At 43.3% G+C, this 17892-nt stretch overlaps 3 protein-coding genes across 6 annotated transcripts in view; all 3 read left to right on the top strand.

Moving 5' to 3' along the window:
- atp6v0a1b (ATPase H+ transporting V0 subunit a1b) overlaps positions 1–4640 on the top strand; it is a 17915-nt gene extending 13275 nt beyond the window's left edge. For all 4 annotated transcript variants that reach the window (XM_084040207.1, XM_084040208.1, XM_084040205.1 and 1 more), the window contains one exon: positions 4222–4640. In XM_084040207.1, the coding sequence (XP_083896333.1) occupies positions 4222–4315 (94 nt within the window). In that variant the 3' untranslated portion in view covers positions 4316–4640. The remainder of the gene's footprint in view (positions 1–4221) is intronic.
- A 2272-nt stretch (positions 4641–6912) lies between these two features.
- rfng (RFNG O-fucosylpeptide 3-beta-N-acetylglucosaminyltransferase) lies at positions 6913–13174 on the top strand. Its single transcript, XM_084039763.1, has 8 exons — positions 6913–7279; positions 8568–9119; positions 9946–9994; positions 10282–10384; positions 10460–10613; positions 10695–10946; positions 11141–11226; positions 11728–13174. The coding sequence occupies exons 2-8, from the start codon at positions 8634–8636 to the stop codon at positions 11801–11803; spliced, it is 1206 nt and encodes a 401-aa protein (XP_083895889.1). The 5' UTR covers positions 6913–7279; positions 8568–8633; the 3' UTR covers positions 11804–13174.
- Positions 13175–13374: 200 nt separating this feature from the next.
- Positions 13375–17236, top strand: LOC311008345 (L-xylulose reductase-like). The gene is made up of 9 exons (XM_084001943.1): positions 13375–13525; positions 13660–13743; positions 14773–14870; positions 15255–15409; positions 15487–15529; positions 15657–15756; positions 15864–15928; positions 16376–16493; positions 16795–17236. The coding sequence occupies exons 2-9, from the start codon at positions 13692–13694 to the stop codon at positions 16896–16898; spliced, it is 735 nt and encodes a 244-aa protein (XP_083858069.1). The 5' UTR covers positions 13375–13525; positions 13660–13691; the 3' UTR covers positions 16899–17236.
- The last annotated feature ends 656 nt before the right edge of the window (positions 17237–17892 follow it).

Here is a 17892-nt window from a genome sequence, read left to right as displayed (position 1 = left end):
AAATGAAACATTCCTGACCCAAAAGTGGTTTACCAAACTGAGATAACCTCCCCACCATCCAGCTCCATCGCCTCCTAGCACCACCTCCACCCTGCTGGTCCAGCGTAAACTGGTCTGACACGTAGGGCAAGGCGGTGCAGAGAATAGCTAGATGGGAACCATCCCTTTCTACTGATACCCACAGCACTGTTTCATATACTCCCTGAGCAAACCAACCAAATAGTAAAATTACTTTAGATTTCTCACTGGGATGCAGAGAGGGAATTACAAAATGAATTAATACACATGGTATAAAAAGCAGAATTAAGCAGGAGGCTGTTTTTCCATCTGTAGTCCCTGTAGAGTTAGAAAAGACTTTCTACAACACACCAAAAACAAAAACAGGAAATGCAGTTAAAAAGGCTTCCTAAAATACATCACAACAAGAACATCAAACGGGCCGTTTAACGAGCGGAAAAGGACACACAGTTGTTGAAGCATTTGTGACACTCGGACATACAACGCGACAAAAAGAGAGTTTAGTGCTTGCTCGTGCACGTCGGCTGTTAATCATCCATTAGTTACCACGACAACAACAACCTCGTTAATTATGAGGCACCGCTGCTCCTTCGTCGTCGAAATCTGACTTAGATTATTGAATCTAATAACCAAAGACTGCATGACACGCAGTTTGAAAATCAAATCGAAAAGAATCATTGTCCGAAGCCTGTAACCATGACGACAATGGAGGACATGTGATTGATATTGATGGTCCTGAAGCTGAAGCAGTGTTTGGTGGCTCTGAGTTCAGGTGTATCAGAACAGGTGCAAACTCCGGTTTCTGAAAAGTGAAGCCAATGCTGAAGTGCCTTAAACTTGCATTCTCTCTACTGGCCATCAGGGGGCGACTCCTCTGGTTCCAAATGGAAGTCTACTCTACTTCTTCCTTGATGTATTATCTCAGTAAACATAGTTAACATGAGTTTATGGTCTCAATCTCTAGTTTCAAGTCTTCTAAGATACTAAGATGACTTTAACACTTAGCTGTAAAGTTGACTTTGAATTATGAAACTAATTTAGTAAACAGCTTCACACCAGAATCCAGAAACCATGACGGCGTCCACTTCTTGTCCAGTCTATGGCTGCACCTCCTTTCGACACACCGTATGTGAAAGTAACAAGTGTGTTTTGTTTAATCCTCCTGGTCTGGTTCCTGCCAGCAGCAGAGAGCTCTACGTCATGATTATGAGTTGATAAACAAAGACTGTGTGTGTTTCTGTTGGCCACAGATACGGTGCTAATGCTTCACTCCGGCTCTCGGGGCTGATTGTTGTAAGTAGGCTGAAGTAGAAGCTGTCTGTCCTCTGTCGGCTTGTAAACTAGTGGAGAATGATCCGACCACCTTTTCAAATCCGAGCCCCAGCTGTCTTTTATCCACACCGTGTTGTTCTTCCAAGAAATCTACAGTATGTGTTGTATAAGCCCACCTATCTGCCTTACACGTGGGCTGGCTGTATGTTGCAGGCTGGAGCTCATGTTGGACGAATAAACCAGAACCACAGACAATAATAATACAGTGTTGAGTGGGTAAGATTTAAAAAATGTAAAGATTGACTGGAGGCCAAACAACACACCCTTATCTATATAGCAGCAGCTGTACAACTTTTATTTATGAAGGCTGAGACAAGTGGAGGCAACAACAAGAACAAGAAGCAAAATACCTGCAAAAATATTCGTAGAAGTTGCCCTCGGCTGCCTTTTATACTGTGGCAACAAGTTTACCTATAAACTGTGGCGTAATCTATAAATTCATGAGCACACCGACAGATAAAATACATTATTTTGTATCCTCAGCACTCTGTTACTCCATTATCTGTTCACATAGTGATGCCAGTATTTTATTTATTTACTTTATTACATGTTCAAAAGGGATTTTCATCTCACAGATGTTTACTGTATGACCAGAAATCTGAAGTGTTTGCCCGGTTTGAAACCAAAAACCTCAATCCCACATGCTGCCTAAAATACTCACTAGAGCACTAAATGTGGATTCATCCACCGCTGAAAGTAGTTCCCCCCGACAAACGCACTATTTCCTGTTTCCTGTCCAATAGATAGATAGATAGATAGATAGATAGATAGATAGATAGATAGATAGATAGATAGATAGATAGATAGATTAAATGGCTAAGATCTAGCCAAAATTTTAAGTTTTTTAATTAAATATGGTATTTTTTATTATTCGGGCCCAGTAGTAGAAGTGAACTGCTGCAGCAAATTGCTCCTTTTTACAATAAGAATAAAGGAAAATAGTCTCATCCTTTTCAACACATTTCAAAAGTGTTAGTCAGTCTTGGATGTTTTTTTCCAGAGGAACCAAATAGGCCTTGAAATCAACTGCCGTATCCATGACAACGCAACGTAAGTTAGACAGAGGGGCTGCGGTCACACCGGGCAGCTCTACTTTTGTTAATAAAGCAGCAGTGTGTCGGCTCAACAGCTCTCCGCTAAGGTTAAAAAAGAGTAGTGGAGTATTTTTCATGGAGGTGAGTGAATGGAAATAGTTGCGTTCAAAGTAAACAGCCGTCCGACGTGGACCCTCTGCACCGCCGTCCGGCCTTCACACACACATGCTGATGAGCGATCGGCACAAACACCCGGCGGGGTTTAAGTGTGCGTTAGCCACAGCCCAGAGCGGAGAGGATCTCTCCTTTCTTTCACTCTTTCTTTAAGTGTTGCCCTCGCAGGCCAAATATTTGCCACAACTGGGAGACATTCCTGGGCACTCCCCTCGCTCAGAGTAGCAGCAGGAACTGAACATCCACTCTTTTTTTTTTTTTTTCCTCTCAAATGGAGACATCAGACGTCAGGATTTGAGGAAAAATCTTAAAGTCAAAATCGTAACACTTTACTGCAGATGAATCAGGAGTTGACTGGTAGTAAAACCTCCAAGTTTGGGCTTCTCTACGGCTGGAAATGTTAGTCATGAAGTCCAGTTAATCCAACATCCAGCAGCAAAAGTGAACCGCAGTCAGGGAGACGTACAGCGTGTCCAAATCGCAAATTCCAAAATTGGACAAAGCACTCCACGTGGTCCCGAGTGAAACACCCAACAGACAGACAGACAGACAGACAGACAGACAGACAGACAGACAGACAGACAAACAGACAGCCATTCCTTGAGTTTCATTCCCTAATCTATGATTCGTTAGTTACGAATGATAAACCCTTTAAAAGTATAGTCAGAATTCTCCATGAGCAGCATGAAGCCTCGAGCCTCAGACCCGAAACGACACATGGAAACAATCCGGTGCTCTGAGGTACGTCCTGTACTCCTGTGAGTGTTTTTATATCGACGTAAACACTTCAGGTAAAAACTACAGCAGCTCCAATGTGAGTTTACTCATAAAGGTCTGTTTTACTAAAGTCTTATATACTCAATCACTGTCATGTACCGGCGATTAGAATATTCCATTAAACACTATCAAACATCTCAGAGGACTGAGCAGAAAATAATTCCACTGTTATGTGGGAGGATTCCACTTTGACTTACTTTAATGGAATGTGCCCGGCCTTAAAGACACACTGTAACAGCCAAATTAATCCTTTTTATCAGCCTCGCTGGTTTTCACCCTGACAAGAATACGATTTATATCACTAAAGGTGCATTTCAGTCTTCAGGTCATACACGCCAAAAAAAAAACAGTGAAGCCAATCTAAAGTGGCTTAACCTTGCATTCTCTCTACTGGCCATCAGGGGGCGACTCCTCTGCTTGCAAAAAGAAGTCTGATTGTGAATTATGAGAACATTGTATTTATTATCTCAGTAAACATCGTAATCATGAGTTTATGGTTTCATTTAGAAGTCATTTAGAGTCCAGCAGTCCAGGAAGCAGGAGATGCTTTAGGGGGCGGGGCTACCTTGTGATTGACAGGTAGCAAGTTGTCCACTCTGGGAGTTGTCTGTGTTTTTGTCCAACAACTTTTACTCTTTCACAGTGTTTTCAGTTAATTGTACCATTTTGTCCCGTTTGATTGTACTTTGCTCCACCAAGTTATCAAAATCATCATCGCAGCTCCCGAACTCCCATTAGGAGTAAACGAGGAGGCTTTCAGACGTGGGTGGTCCTCATAAGACTCAACAGGACACACTTAATACTTCCATGTTCACTGTGTTGACACATTTAACGACGTATTAAACGCCCGGGTCTCACCACCTGTTTCCCTGTCGTCCTCTCTCAGGGTGGAGTTCCAGAACAAGTTCTACTGCGGCCAGGGCTTCAAGTTCTTCCCCTTCTCCTTCGAGAGCATCCTGGAGGGACGCTTCGACGAGTGACCGGCCCCAGAGTCCCCTCCTCTCCTCTGTGTTTTGTGTGAGTGTGCATGAAAACCCTAGTGCAGCCCTCTGTTGCCCTCTAGTGGCCATCTGTGAAACTGTGATTGTGAAGAGCTATAATGTGGTCCTTGTGAAGAAGGGTTTTTCTTGTGGTCCCAAGCTGTACCCATACAGTACAATCACTGTATTCCTTCAAAGATGACCAAATACATTTGGCACGCTCTGAGTCCTTGTCGACCAATCAGCAGACAGGCCGCCATTATTGTGGCGTGAACCAGAACACATTTCATGAATACGGGAAATGATTAACATTGTGTAACCATTGGATTAAACAGCAAGTCTTCTTTGTTTAGTCAAAACATTTTATGTTGTAATCCCACCTATGATTCTGTAATATATGCAAAGGATTTCCCTTTAAAGTGTTTCTCCAATTAATACCAATTATATTTTGAAACTATAGGCCTCAGATTTAACCTCCATTATTTATAAATTACTATCACATTAGCATTTCTTCTGATTACAATGCAAGGAAGCATGGAGACTTGATTATTTACATCCCAGCCACTATGTCTGATGGGTCCCTCCATGGTTTTCTCCACAATCCAGACTTAAACGACCTTGAACCCGGGTCCTCCCCTTATGTATGTGTACAGCTTGGAATAGTTAGGCAGCGGAAAAAACCTGCTCATGAAAAAAGAGCAGCTGTCGTCTTGCTCCCGTGTAACCAGACACACACAACCATTGTAGAAACCTCGGTGTTTGTGATGCATTTAGCATAAACTATCAAAGAGTGACTAGTCGGGACTTCCAGTTGCTTCAGAAAGGAGAGGAAATGATATCACACTACTTTTCCAAAATATATCCTACTTTTATTTTTAAAGTAAAGCAAATTACTCCCATCGGGTCACCACACCCATTAAAGGTTTTTAATAGGGAGGATTGAGATTCACAGTAACAATCATGTCAGTCTGATAATCAAAGTTATTGATGCTGTATTTTCATCGTTTAAGTGAAATGTCCCACTTTGTATTTGCATTCAAGCGTGTGCAGAAGAACAGAAACAACATGTGCAACTGATGATGTCGTGGAAAGGAAATGTGTTTGTGATCAGTAATAAACGGAGACCGGGGGATTCATCTGGAGTCCTGTTGTTTTCTCTCATCACTGTGTGGAAAAAACTCCTCACTGTTGGCAGATAAAATCATTGCATTTCTGGATTTGTTCATTCACACAGCACTGCCGTCTCTTTAGAGGTGCTAGACTTACTGCTGCACCCTGAAGCACCGCCAGGGGGCGCTGAGCTGCAACTAAGAGAAGTTGACTTCAGAAACAAACAATAGTCACAGAAAAGAGCGACCGATAGCGGCGTCAAGTTGATGACAGATAGCTCAATCAATAGGCCAGCAGGAAGTCACGATTTAAAAAAATAAAAGCATAGTTTAGCTAAATTAAATTAAATGTTTCGCATTTTTTACCATGATCATTTAAAGTTATCTGACATTTAATTTGTAAATAATTGCATGACATTATCAGTTTATCATAGGCCTAAATGGCTTATGTTTGCCAATTCAAAAGAAAAACCTCCTGATGTTAAATACATGGGCAAGATTGGAATTATAGTAATATATGCTTTTATTTGCATTTGCATTAATGAAAATAATAATAGTTATTATTTTACATAATAAAGACAAAACTGTGGGTACATTGTGAATCAGCAGATATTTAAAAACATGTTTTTCTTGGTTTTTCCACATTTCTCATCTATCATATTATGATTATGACCTAATTTTGATTAAAAATGTGCTTGAATATCATATATTTATTTATCCATCCATCCATTTTCTACCGCTTATCCTGTATTTAGGGTCACGGGGGGGCTGGAGCCGATCCCAGCTGTCATTGGGCGAAGGCAGGGTACACGCTGGACAGGACGCCAGTCTATCACAGGGCCAACATGTAGAGACAAACAACCATTCACACTCACATTCACACCTACGGGCAATTTAGAGTCACCAATTAACCTATCCCCATCCTGCATGTCTTTGGACTGTGGGAGGAAGCCGGAGAACCCGGAGAGAACCCACGCTTACACGGGGAGAACATGCAAACTCCACACAGAAGGAACCCGGGCCGACCCGGGAATCGAACCCAGGACCCTCTTGCTGTGAGGCGAGAGTGCTACCCACTACACCACCGTGCAGCCCATATTTATTTATAATAATAATAATAATAATAATAATAATAATAATAATAATAATAATAATAATAATAATAATAATAATAATAATAATAATAATAATACAATTAGGACTTAATGCCATTTTAAAATGAGAATGGAAAGTCATGGTCATCTAATATTTTCAGATGTATTCTTTCCTCCATAATGAATGAGAAAAAAACATGAAAACACAATAAATAAAAATGGTCCATGGTCATAAAACATCATGTTCTAACTTTCCCATTACCAATATTACCAAAAAGTTACGCCAGTGTTTTATTTATTATTTTGGTTATTGTTTTCATAAGTCAATTAACATTTTATTTTGAAAAGCTCTACCGGAATAGCATCCGTGTGGTCATCCTGGCTAGCTTGCTGCGACATTAGTTGAGTGGTTTGAGGAATGTTTGGCTAACTCGGAGCGGACTAGCTGCAGTGAAAGTAAACCGTGCGCCTCCAAGTCTTCCTATAACTTCCTGGACGCCGAATAAAGACGGAAGATCTGATCCCGGAGAACAAAAGACGAGCTACGAAACTGGTTCACGTTTTATATGAAAATCACGTCCGAACAAAAAGGTGGAGACGGCGAGTCGAGCGGTGGATCCGGTGGCGTCTAAGTTCATCATTCACCTACGTCGAAGCGGATTTTTCCTACTAAGCTTGTTGTGTTTCAGTAGAAAGCTAACTATATGCTTCGGATCTAACCGTACTGGAGTAAAGACAGATGTGTCCCCTGATATTCCCCGGTAAGTGCTGCGGTTTTCCTGGTACCGTTCTCTCCGTTCCCTTTACTTCTTCCACTTGGAAATCCGTCCATTTAGAGGTGCGCTTGTTACGTGTGACCTTAGCGTCCCGCACAAGGAGGAGATTAAGACCGACTAGGAATTAAAAACTACGCAGCTCTTCAAATCATCATGTGATTCTTCAATCGGCTTATATTTCAATTAATAAATCTACTTTTATAACGACTTCAATCAGAATTCTTACATTTTCAGTGTTTTGCTTTTAACAAAAAGTAAAAATGATGAAAAATAAGAAACAAACCACGTTTGTTGTTATTAAACGTCATTTATCAGCGCAAGTCGGGCTTAAATCGGTGTATTTTAAAACGGAAATAGCGCAATTAAAGTAAAGTATCGGCTAGAGAGATGATATATTTCATAGGTTGTCTCAGTGGAAACATAGGAAGGCAGTGCCTGAATATAAATAACCTCCCCCTTTTTATTATCATTGTTTTATAGTAAGTTATTGCTCATTGTTGTCTTGACAAATCCATATGATTGTCCTTTTCTGGAGGTCACAGATAAGATCAACAGCACACTTAAAGCTGTTTACACACCAGTGCCTTGCTCAAGGACACTTTAAAGTATCGCCACACTATGCAGGGGGTAACTTATTTTAAAAAAAGAAGTATTTCCCCCCCCCTCATTTTGTACAGCTGCAACTTAATTATTTATTTCATCATTAATTCATCTTGTGTTTGTGTAAAAGGTCATGAGACAGAATGGGACTTCCGCCTCTCGGCAACTACTGGTCATCAGAGGAGAGACCTACTGTGAATGGAGAGAACCGGGATTCAGGATCCCAATTATCCTGACCCAAATAATATTATCCTGATAATCATCAAATGTGCTTGAAACTCTTAAAATAGCACTAAAACTATCACTTTATATTTAGTTCATAACAAATACTTTTATTGCATCACAGATAAGAGCACTCGTCACATCAGCAGCAGAGGAGCCTGTCTGCTGCTGGTGGGCTTCGATGGGGGTTCCTGTCCTCCATTTGGAACTAAACTGGGCCCTTTGTGGGGCGTCAGAGACCAGTACTGGAAACAGATGTGGGGGGAGGTTTTATTTTTTTGGGGGAGCTCCAGTGATCTATAAAATTGAGTAGATACTTTCCTCACAAAACACAAAGTGAGAGGAAACACTAACAACCTCTGACCCTTTATATTATTGGTCTGTCATTTCCTCAAACATCACTTTCCAAGTTAAGAAACTAATCTTGAATGCTGCCCCTTTGCCTGTGCAGGATTCCCCGTGATGGTGTGAGGATGGGACCGGCTGGTGTTGGACGCGACTGCAGCCCTGGAGGCTGATGAACCCGCTCCCTCGGCCAATCAGGATGCACATAGCTTCAGTGGGTGTCAGCAAGTTCTGCTTCCTGTTTTCTCTGGCGTTCTGCGGCCTCCTGCTCCTGCTCATCCCTGCCCTGCAGCCCCAAGCACGCCAGGTGGACCTGCCTCAGCCGAGACCCCGACTCAGACCTGCACAGGCCGGCCCGTCGCACCATGTTCCAGGATCGTCCTTCCACGCAGGGGAAACGGACTCTACCGAAGAGCTGATTAGGAGCTCAGCAGGACAGACTGAAGGTCCCGGGGATGACTTCAGAAGTCCCGAGAGGGGGACGGACTCCAAAAGAGGAGCTCTGCCTGGAGGGAAGGGTGCTAGATCCTCAGGGTCTAGGTCCCGGGACCCGTTAGAGTTTAAGGACATATTTATTGCAGTGAAGACTACCAGGAAGTACCACAAGTCCAGACTGGAGCTGCTGATTCAGACCTGGGTTTCCCAAGCTATAGAGCAGGTGAGAAGACCTGAACCCGTCTGTGGTCTATCCTCAGGGACACTTACACATAGTGGATCAAATACTGTAGCACTGAATAGGGATGGGATGATGTGGGATTTTATCACGGATAAAAACAAAAATGTTGTTGTTTGGTTGGTTTTAAGGGTTTTGTCCTCATTGATTCAGATTTTCCTCAATGATGTCATTTAGTGGAACTCTTGACAGTGAAGGAAGTGACCATATTTGGACTGTGGAGGAGCAACGGGTGGATTTTCCATCACAAAAAGAGTAATTGATAGTCAGCAAACATGACCAGACCATTTTATCACGCTTCCAGGTTTTTAAACGCACGTTAAGTCAGATGTGAATGCTAAGAGGATTTGGTTTTAAGTGGTCTTCAGTATGTTTTTTTTATATGGAGTTTAAAGTACCCGTCAGCAGGGGGACCAGCTGTGTACTGGGAGCCATTAAATACAATTAGTAAATCCTGCTGCCGGACAAAGAGCCTCAGTGTGGAGAGAAGGAGCTTTAACTGCAGAAACACTTCACCCAGAAATGTCCCAGTCAGAGAGGATGGACCAGTTCCAGTTAGCTCATACTGGCTCTGGGTCCGGGTCTGCTGTGAAAGGGCTCCACTGTGAGTTAACAGGCCGTATACAGGCGGCCTGTCGCTGTTTTTATTTTACTGCTCTTAGGTCCGTAAAGTCTGGTTTACAACTGCCTGTAAAATTAAAAGCTGCTTTATGTTAAAAACGTAGTGGTCTGTGGGCTGCAGGGCTCCGGAGGTCTCTGGTCTAACTGTCCACATTTAAAGGTTTTAACAGTGTGTCGTTGGACGTTTCAGACCTACATCTTCACTGACGGAGAGGACAAGCAGCTGCAGACGAGAACCGGTAAGAAGCTGCAGTTAGGAAGATGAATTACACACACATTATGTAATCTATTAAATGTGGCACGGAGTCAGAGCTCTGATTGGAAATGAGAGTATAATTCTGAATTATTTGTGGAGCCATATCATGTAAGAATAAACATTAAGAACTCTTAGTTGCAACAACAAGAAGAAAATACAGCGGTCGGTGCAGATTTTTATCAGATCTGAAACATTCAGACTGTACGTGGGAAGTAAGTAAATATATATATTGTAGATATTTAATGATCCTCTCCACCTTCTCTTGACCAGGAGCTAACATCATCAACACCAACTGCTCAGCTGCTCACACCCGCCAGGCTCTGTGCTGCAAGATGTCTGTGGAGTACGATAAGTTCATCGAGTCGCAGAAGAAGTGAGTGAAAATCATACATTTCATATAAATATGAAAGGAATACTTCATCCACACGGTCATTTGTGTGTGTTGTAGGTGGTTCTGCCACGTGGACGATGATAACTACGTGATCCTGCCCAGCCTGCTGGGGCTGCTCTCCTCCTACCACCACAGCCAGGATGTGTACCTGGGCCGGCCCAGTCTGGATCACCCCATCGAGGCTGCAGAGAGGGTGAAGAGTGACGGCTCGGTCAGTCCGCCTGCACCTTTTTACTAGTTTCACGTTTCCTCTGACTATCACACCTCTTAACAACGGGCCGTCTCCTTCCAGGTGTCGGTCAAGTTCTGGTTCGCCACAGGTGGAGCAGGGTTCTGCATCAGCAGAGGCCTGGCGCTGAAAATGAGCCCGTGGGCCAGTTTGGGGAATTTCATCAGCACGGCGGAGAAGATCCGACTGCCAGACGACTGCACCATCGGCTACATCATCGAGGCGCTGCTGGAGGTGGCGCTGACGCACACGCACCTCTTCCACTCTCACCTGGAGAACCTGCAGAAGCTGCCCACGGACACCGTGCTGGACCAGGTGAGTGTGTGTGGTTTTTGGAGGAGCTCCATGCTCAGGCCCACCTCCTCCGTCAGACCCTCTCTGTTGGAGAAGGAAGTGATGTCTGAAAGACCATCGTCATGTTGCCATAGTGATATTTAATATTTTATAAATGTCATTTTTTCTTCCCGGAAACAACTAAATATGCCGGCTGTCTGTTTGTTTTGCATCAGGTGACTCTGAGCTTCGGAGGCTTTGAGAACAGAAGGAACGTGGTCAGCATTGTTGGAGGCTTTTCTCTGATTGAGGATCCCACAAGGTAAATATATTAATAACAAGTGGCTTTATTAATAATATGGAACTACACCACAGCTCTGTTCAACATTTACTATCAAATATATGATCTGAGGTTTAACAACCATAATATGAAACTCCATTACATTCAATACTCAGTAATGTAATATGGCTATGAAATGAATAAATTTGGCTATAAATATAGAATATGTAAATATAACGTTTATAAATAAATACCTTTTTATATGTATTTCACAGCTTTTTTTGTATTTCGGTCTCTTATATTTAAAGGAATGAGGTGTAATATTTATTTAAAGCGCCCCGCGGCCGCTCTGAGAGACCATGTCATCGTGAAACCTGCTGATCCGGTCTGTCCAGGATCAGATCCCAGGCTCTGGGGGGTTTAAACCAGCTGAATCTGATCATTTGTGTATTAATAATCATAGTTTTAGGGATAAAGCATGTCCTTGTACTCTGGGAAACATTTGAATTTGGTCCCTGATCCTCTTCTGTTTCCGTCCTGCAGGTTCAAGACGGTGCACTGTCTTCTGTATCCGGACACTAACTGGTGTCCCAAGCTCCAACGTCGCCACATGAATTAAGAGCTTTTATCATTTATGAACATTATTTCCACCGCCATGTTCGGATCAAAGCTACCTTTAGACATTATGTTCATCCAAAGCTCATGCTTCATGAATGCAATTTAAATCTAAATCAGTGGAGCCAAAGAAGGATCTTTTATTTTCTGACTACTAGAGTATGGAAGTTTTTACAAATCGTATTATGTCGTTATTTCAGGATCATTTTTATCTGTTTATTGCAATTAAATCACAGCAAACAACCTTTTTTTCACAGTTTATCCAGCTGTAGTAAACCAGCCGATGTGTGTTTTGCTAGAATCCAGGTTTTTTCTTTATAATGAAAGCTTGTTGAGGTACTTTTTAAAAGATTATTGATTACGTTTATTGAGATTATCAGTTTGTTATTGATGCCTTTGCGCCAAATACCTTCTCCCCGTGTTTCCACGCGGCCCAACTTCCTGGTTTTGCACTACTTTGATGTTATCACATTCTTTCTTTTGCTTAGGTTGCTGTTTTAGCTCTGCATGTCTTTAATGCAGAGCTGCTCTGGAGGTATTGATCGTTATTTTGTTGGAGTTTGTGGAGCCAAAGATATCCCAACCACGTCGCCATGAACTTTGCTGTGGGAATTCATGGTCCACAGAGGGGTTTTGCTTATAATTTAAGTGACCTCTGACCTTTTGTTTGCCACTGCCGTCAGGTCAAGAATTAGCTGTTGGGGTTACACTGCAAAATGTTACTCTATATCAATACCACTGTTGTTTATTTGGTCTAAATGTTTGTTGATTTGTAAACTGGTTATTTGGCTCCACCCACTCGGTTGACACCAACCAATGGCAGCGTAGAGTTCTGCAGGGATGATGTGTTTTTGTAGGCCAACCCAGAAGTTAGCTTCTGTCTGGTTCCCCTCAACAAAAAACATTTTCTCATTGGATTATTGTGGAAATGATCGTCGTCACAAATTAACACCGCTTTTATGATTTCTGAGGAGTGAATGTAATCAGGATGTTAATGATCTACACCACGGTCATGTGACTTCACATCACCACCCACTAAGCTAAAGGTGGAGTCTCTCTTTTAACTCATAACAGCTCTAAAGTTCTGGAGAGGGATGAGTAGAAACCTTAAACTCTAAAGCTTGTGTTTACCCGTTTATGGAGCATGAAGTGCAAAAGAAAAAAAAGAGATCCCTGCAGCACTCTTTCTGCCTGTGATAAGTAATAATAAGTGATTGTGTAAAACACTCATCTACCTTTTTGCACACCGGAGTGTTCCACTGCAGGTCAGTGGGTGAGACAGACAGACAGACAGACAGACAGAGAGAGAGAGACAGTTTTTGTTAAACATTTACCGCTGATGTATTAATGTGTTGGTTCAACAATAAAACCTTTTCTGCATTATGTTTGATTGTTTAATTGATATTGCAACATGTTAGTTAATTACATAATTTAGAACTGGAATGGTCCGTGCTCGTGCACGTTACTAGGGGGACATGGTCCATACTCGTGCACGTTACTAGGGAGACATGGTCCATACTCGTGCACGTTACTAGGGAGACATGGTCCATGCTCGTGCACGTTACTAGGGAGACATGGTCCATGCTCGTGCGCGGTGACTGTTAATGTTAAAGCCGTGCAGAGGAACCCAGGAGACCCCGCTTCCTGCAGCCGTCCTGCAGCCCGGAGACCAGAAACCAAACCGGATCCGGTTTTTGGACGCAGAGAACGTGAGGCGGATTCAGGGGTGACGTTGCAGCAGAGTTTAGTTTTTTAAACTTTAGCTCGATCACTTCCTGACTGGACGCGAACGAGTCACGTGACTGATCGCTTCTCCTCGCTCTGGTATTAACTGTCTTGTCTTGTTATATCGATCTGCAGCAGCTGATCCCGACGGACGGACCTGATCGATCATGGACATTTCATTTACAGGGAAACGAGCGCTAGTCACCGGAGCAGGAAAAGGTAGAGACAACACACACACGAGACGAGACGGTTCTTTGTGCAAACACTGACACCCACAGGTCACTTTAGAAATGACATCCTTTACCCCCTGCAGGACAAAAACCCACACACACACACAGGCCATTTAAATGTTCTCCCTAAATAGTCGTTCTCAATAGTTTAATTATTAACTGAAAAGTGACGCCAGAGGTCCATTAAACTGTCATTCTCTCTGCTGGCCACCAGGGGGCGACTCCTCTCTGGTTGTATAGAAGTCTATGAGAAAATGGTCCTACTTCTCTCTGCTGGCCACCAGGTGGCGACTCCTCTCTGGTTGTATAGAAGTCTATGAGAAAATGGTCCTACTTCTCTCTGCTGGCCACCAGGGGGCGACTCCTCTCTGGTTGTATAGAAGTCTATGAGAAAATGGTCCTACTTCTCTCTGCTGGCCACCAGGTGGCGACTCCTCTCTGGTTGTATAGAAGTCTATGAGAAAATGGTCCTACTTCTCTCTGCTGGCCACCAGGGGGCGACTCCTCTCTGGTTGTATAGAAGTCTATGAGAAAATGGTCCTACTTCTCTCTGCTGGCCACCAGGGGGCGACTCCTCTCTGGTTGTATAGAAGTCTATGAGAAAATGGTCCTACTTCTCTCTTGATGTATTATCTCAGTAAACATTGTAAACATGAGTTTATGGTCTCAATCTCTAGTTTCAAGTCTTCTTCAATCCAGCATGATGTTCATTTAGTACATTATGGTCCATTTAGAGTCCACCAGACCAGAAAGCAGGGGATGCTTTAGGGGGCGGGGCTTCCTTGTGATTGACAGGTCTCTACCACTCCACTGATATACTTAGCTATTCAGGATGAGGATTAAGGCTCTGTAGAACTGGCAATGACGGGGTAATTCATCATTTATAAGCGGTCCGCTCTGTGTCGTCGGTCCCAAACACACTGAGAGATGACTAGAATAAAAGCCTCTGTTCAGCCTGAGGGTGGGGGAGCTCCACTCTGTAATAAGTCTTTGTGTTTATGGATGTTTTGTGTCTCAGGGATCGGCAGGGCCACGGCTCTGGCTCTGGCACGTTGCGGGTCAAAGGTCACCGCGGTCACACGGACGCAGGCCGACCTGGACAGTCTGCTGCAGGAGGTACTACTCTGGAGCGTTGTGTGTCTTTATATTTATTCTCATTTATTTTAATGACCTTAAACACACATTAGGTTACTCCGAATGTTGCAGTAGTCATGTTTTTATATGTAAACAAGGCGATTTAAAAATAATAAAAAACATTAATAAATAAGTACCCACACTTTTTTTTAAAGTTTTCTTAAAAAATGATTTAATTATTTAATGTGTAAAATCTATAATAAAACGCTAACATTCATAATTTCACAAAGCATAATAATTGAAACAGAGTAATATGGAATATAATACACACAGGCATCATATACAGCTAGTGAGTTATTTGTTTCTTGTAACTATATGACTTAATAAACCTGTAAATTTGGGATTTTTTTCTCTTTTTTCTCCCAGTGTGCGTCCATCACCCCAGTGTGTGTGGACTTGGCAGACTGGGGGGCCACGGAGGGCGCCCTGCGGGACCTCGGCCCTATCGACCTGCTGGTGAATAACGCCGCCTGTTCCAACCTGCAGCCGTTTCTGGAGGTCACGCCCGACAAGTTTGACCAGTAAGACAAACAATATAGCTTTGATTATGAACATAAGGGTCCGAATAAACACTTCTATGGTGTGATTTCATCTCCAGGTTATTTAATGTGAATGTGAAAGCTGTGCTGCATGTCTCCCAGGTAAGAGAATAGTTCATACATGTCCTACATACATCACGCTGTGTCTGTGAGCTCTGTGTCTGTGATCCCTGTCTGTGAGCTCCGTGTCTGTGAGCTCCGTGTCTGTGAGCTCTGTGTCTGTGATCAGATAGTGGCCCGCGGTATGAAGGCCAGAGGATCAGGAGGCTCCATCGTGAACGTGTCCAGCCAGGCCTCACAGTGTGCCCTCCGAGACCACGCCGTCTACTGTGAGTTACACCCACATCCACCTTCCTGCTGCTAACTTCCACCTTCAGTCCAAGGGGAGGGTCACATGATTCACCCTGGTGACAGTTAAGATCCTGTCATCGTTCAGGTGCCACTAAAGGAGCTCTGGACATGCTGACTAAAGTGATGGCTCTGGAGCTGGGACCCCATCAGGTGAGCCCTCACACTCACACAGCAGAGCAACAACTTCCCTTGGTCACGTGGAAATAATATTCTGGTCCTTCCTCTGGAGAATGCAGACCTCATTCTAGCACATTCATCCAGAAACTCTGGACTAGGACTTAAACATGTCTGAATGAGGGTGATTTTGGCTTTCTGGAACCCAGCTGGAGTGAATATTATTATAATATTAAATTATTATATTCTTCTAGGTTACCTGTATCAAGGCAGAAGCTGCCTAACGATAACCTGCAGGCTTTATGATTATCTTAAAAGAGATCACAAGCTTCGTGAACAGTGATTGGCAGCTGAGTAAGACACTCCTCTGATTGGTTATTTTTCTTCTGGCACTGTGGAATCATGGAAATGTCATGAAGGGAGTAAGAGGAACTGGATCAGGTTCTACTGTCAGGATACAGAGACGGTTTTATTCATTTCCAGATCCGCGTGAACAGCGTGAACCCCACCGTGGTGATGACCGATATGGGTCGTCTGGGCTGGAGCAACCCGGAAAAAGCCCAACCGATGTTGTCCCGCATCCCCCTGGGCCGCTTCGCAGGTCAGACATACACATACTGATCCCACCATTACCCAGCATGCACTTAGTGAAAGGCAAGCACCATGGAAAGTTCACCAGTACGTCTGGTTCAAACGTTCCAGTTCTGAGAAGTGAAGCCACAGCTGGAGTGCCTTGAAACTTGCCACAGCTTGTTAGCATTAGCCACCTAGCTGCTACCTTAGCACCACGATAGCCATCATTCTGCAGTTCAATGTAATCTAACCATGAGCCTGGCTATAAATGGAATTATGGAGTATTGATAAGTGTGTGTGTGTGTGTGTGTGTGTTTGTGTGTGTGCAGAGGTGGAGGACGTGGTGAACACCATCTTATTCCTGCTGAGCGATAAGAGCAGCATGACTCATGGAGTCACTCTGCCGGTGGATGGAGGCTTCCTGGCCTGTTGAGCGAGCCTCATCTTTGCACACCGCCCTTCCTTCTACTTCCTGTGTCATCGCCTCACTGCTTTATACTGTGATGTCACCAGAGGCTGCTACGGTTTTTATTTCTTTTAACTGCCACTAGTGTAATATAAGCCGAAATATAATTGCCGTTTTGATCATTTTGTGTATGGCAATGTATCTTAACCTGGCCTGGACCCCCAAAAATGTCAACATATTAAAGGGGTCACTTTTCTCTAATAATTCCCTTGTCTGTATTGCTTTGTTTTAGCTGAACATCTTTCATTCTGAGGTAGAGATGCAGATATTTTGGACTAGATGGCAGCGGCTAATGATTCTTTTCTAGATCTATCAATTAAGTTCTGATATTATAAAGTCTGTTACGGTTTCCTTAAAGGAGTCATAACCTGGTTTTATACGTATCCAGCCCCCCTTGGATCGCTTTGGATCAATTCGTAAAACTTATTAGAAAAAAAAAAAAAAAATGTAATCAAACATTGAGCTTGTTCTGACCCTTTTTCGTACCGCGATTTTATCACGCGAGATTACGCGCGAGGTTTTGACTGGTCCGGATGTGCATTGTATAATATGTAATGAGGCGCGCGTTGATTCGCCGCAGGAAGGACAGAGCCGGGGGGGCTTGCCTGCATGCAGACTCCAAAACATAATGGCGGCGCTTCGGCGATTTCAGGTAGCGGACGGGGCGGGGTTGGGTGGTGAAAGAGGGGTGGGCTTATGCAAGTAGCCGCCACGGTGACGTCACCGAAGGCGCAGAATCAAAATCTCGTGCTTTAGGAATGCACACCCTTGTGTGCTATTCCTGTTCGGAAAAAGAGCAGAAGCGAAAAAACGGCGCCACTTTCAAACTCCAGCCTTTCAGGCAAGTTTCAACTGAGGTCAAACACAGATATGCATGTTTTAACAAGAGAAATTGCGATTTCCTGGTGATGACTCCTTTAAGTCCCAGGTAATGTCTTCAAATTCTTCATATTTATGTGTG

The sequence above is a fragment of the Eutrigla gurnardus genome (genome assembly GCF_963514095.1).
Source record: "Eutrigla gurnardus genome assembly, chromosome: 22".
NCBI lineage: Eukaryota > Metazoa > Chordata > Actinopteri > Perciformes > Triglidae > Eutrigla > Eutrigla gurnardus.
The sequence above is the reverse complement of the archived record's forward strand: the minus strand, read 5'-3'. Positions and strand labels throughout refer to the sequence as shown.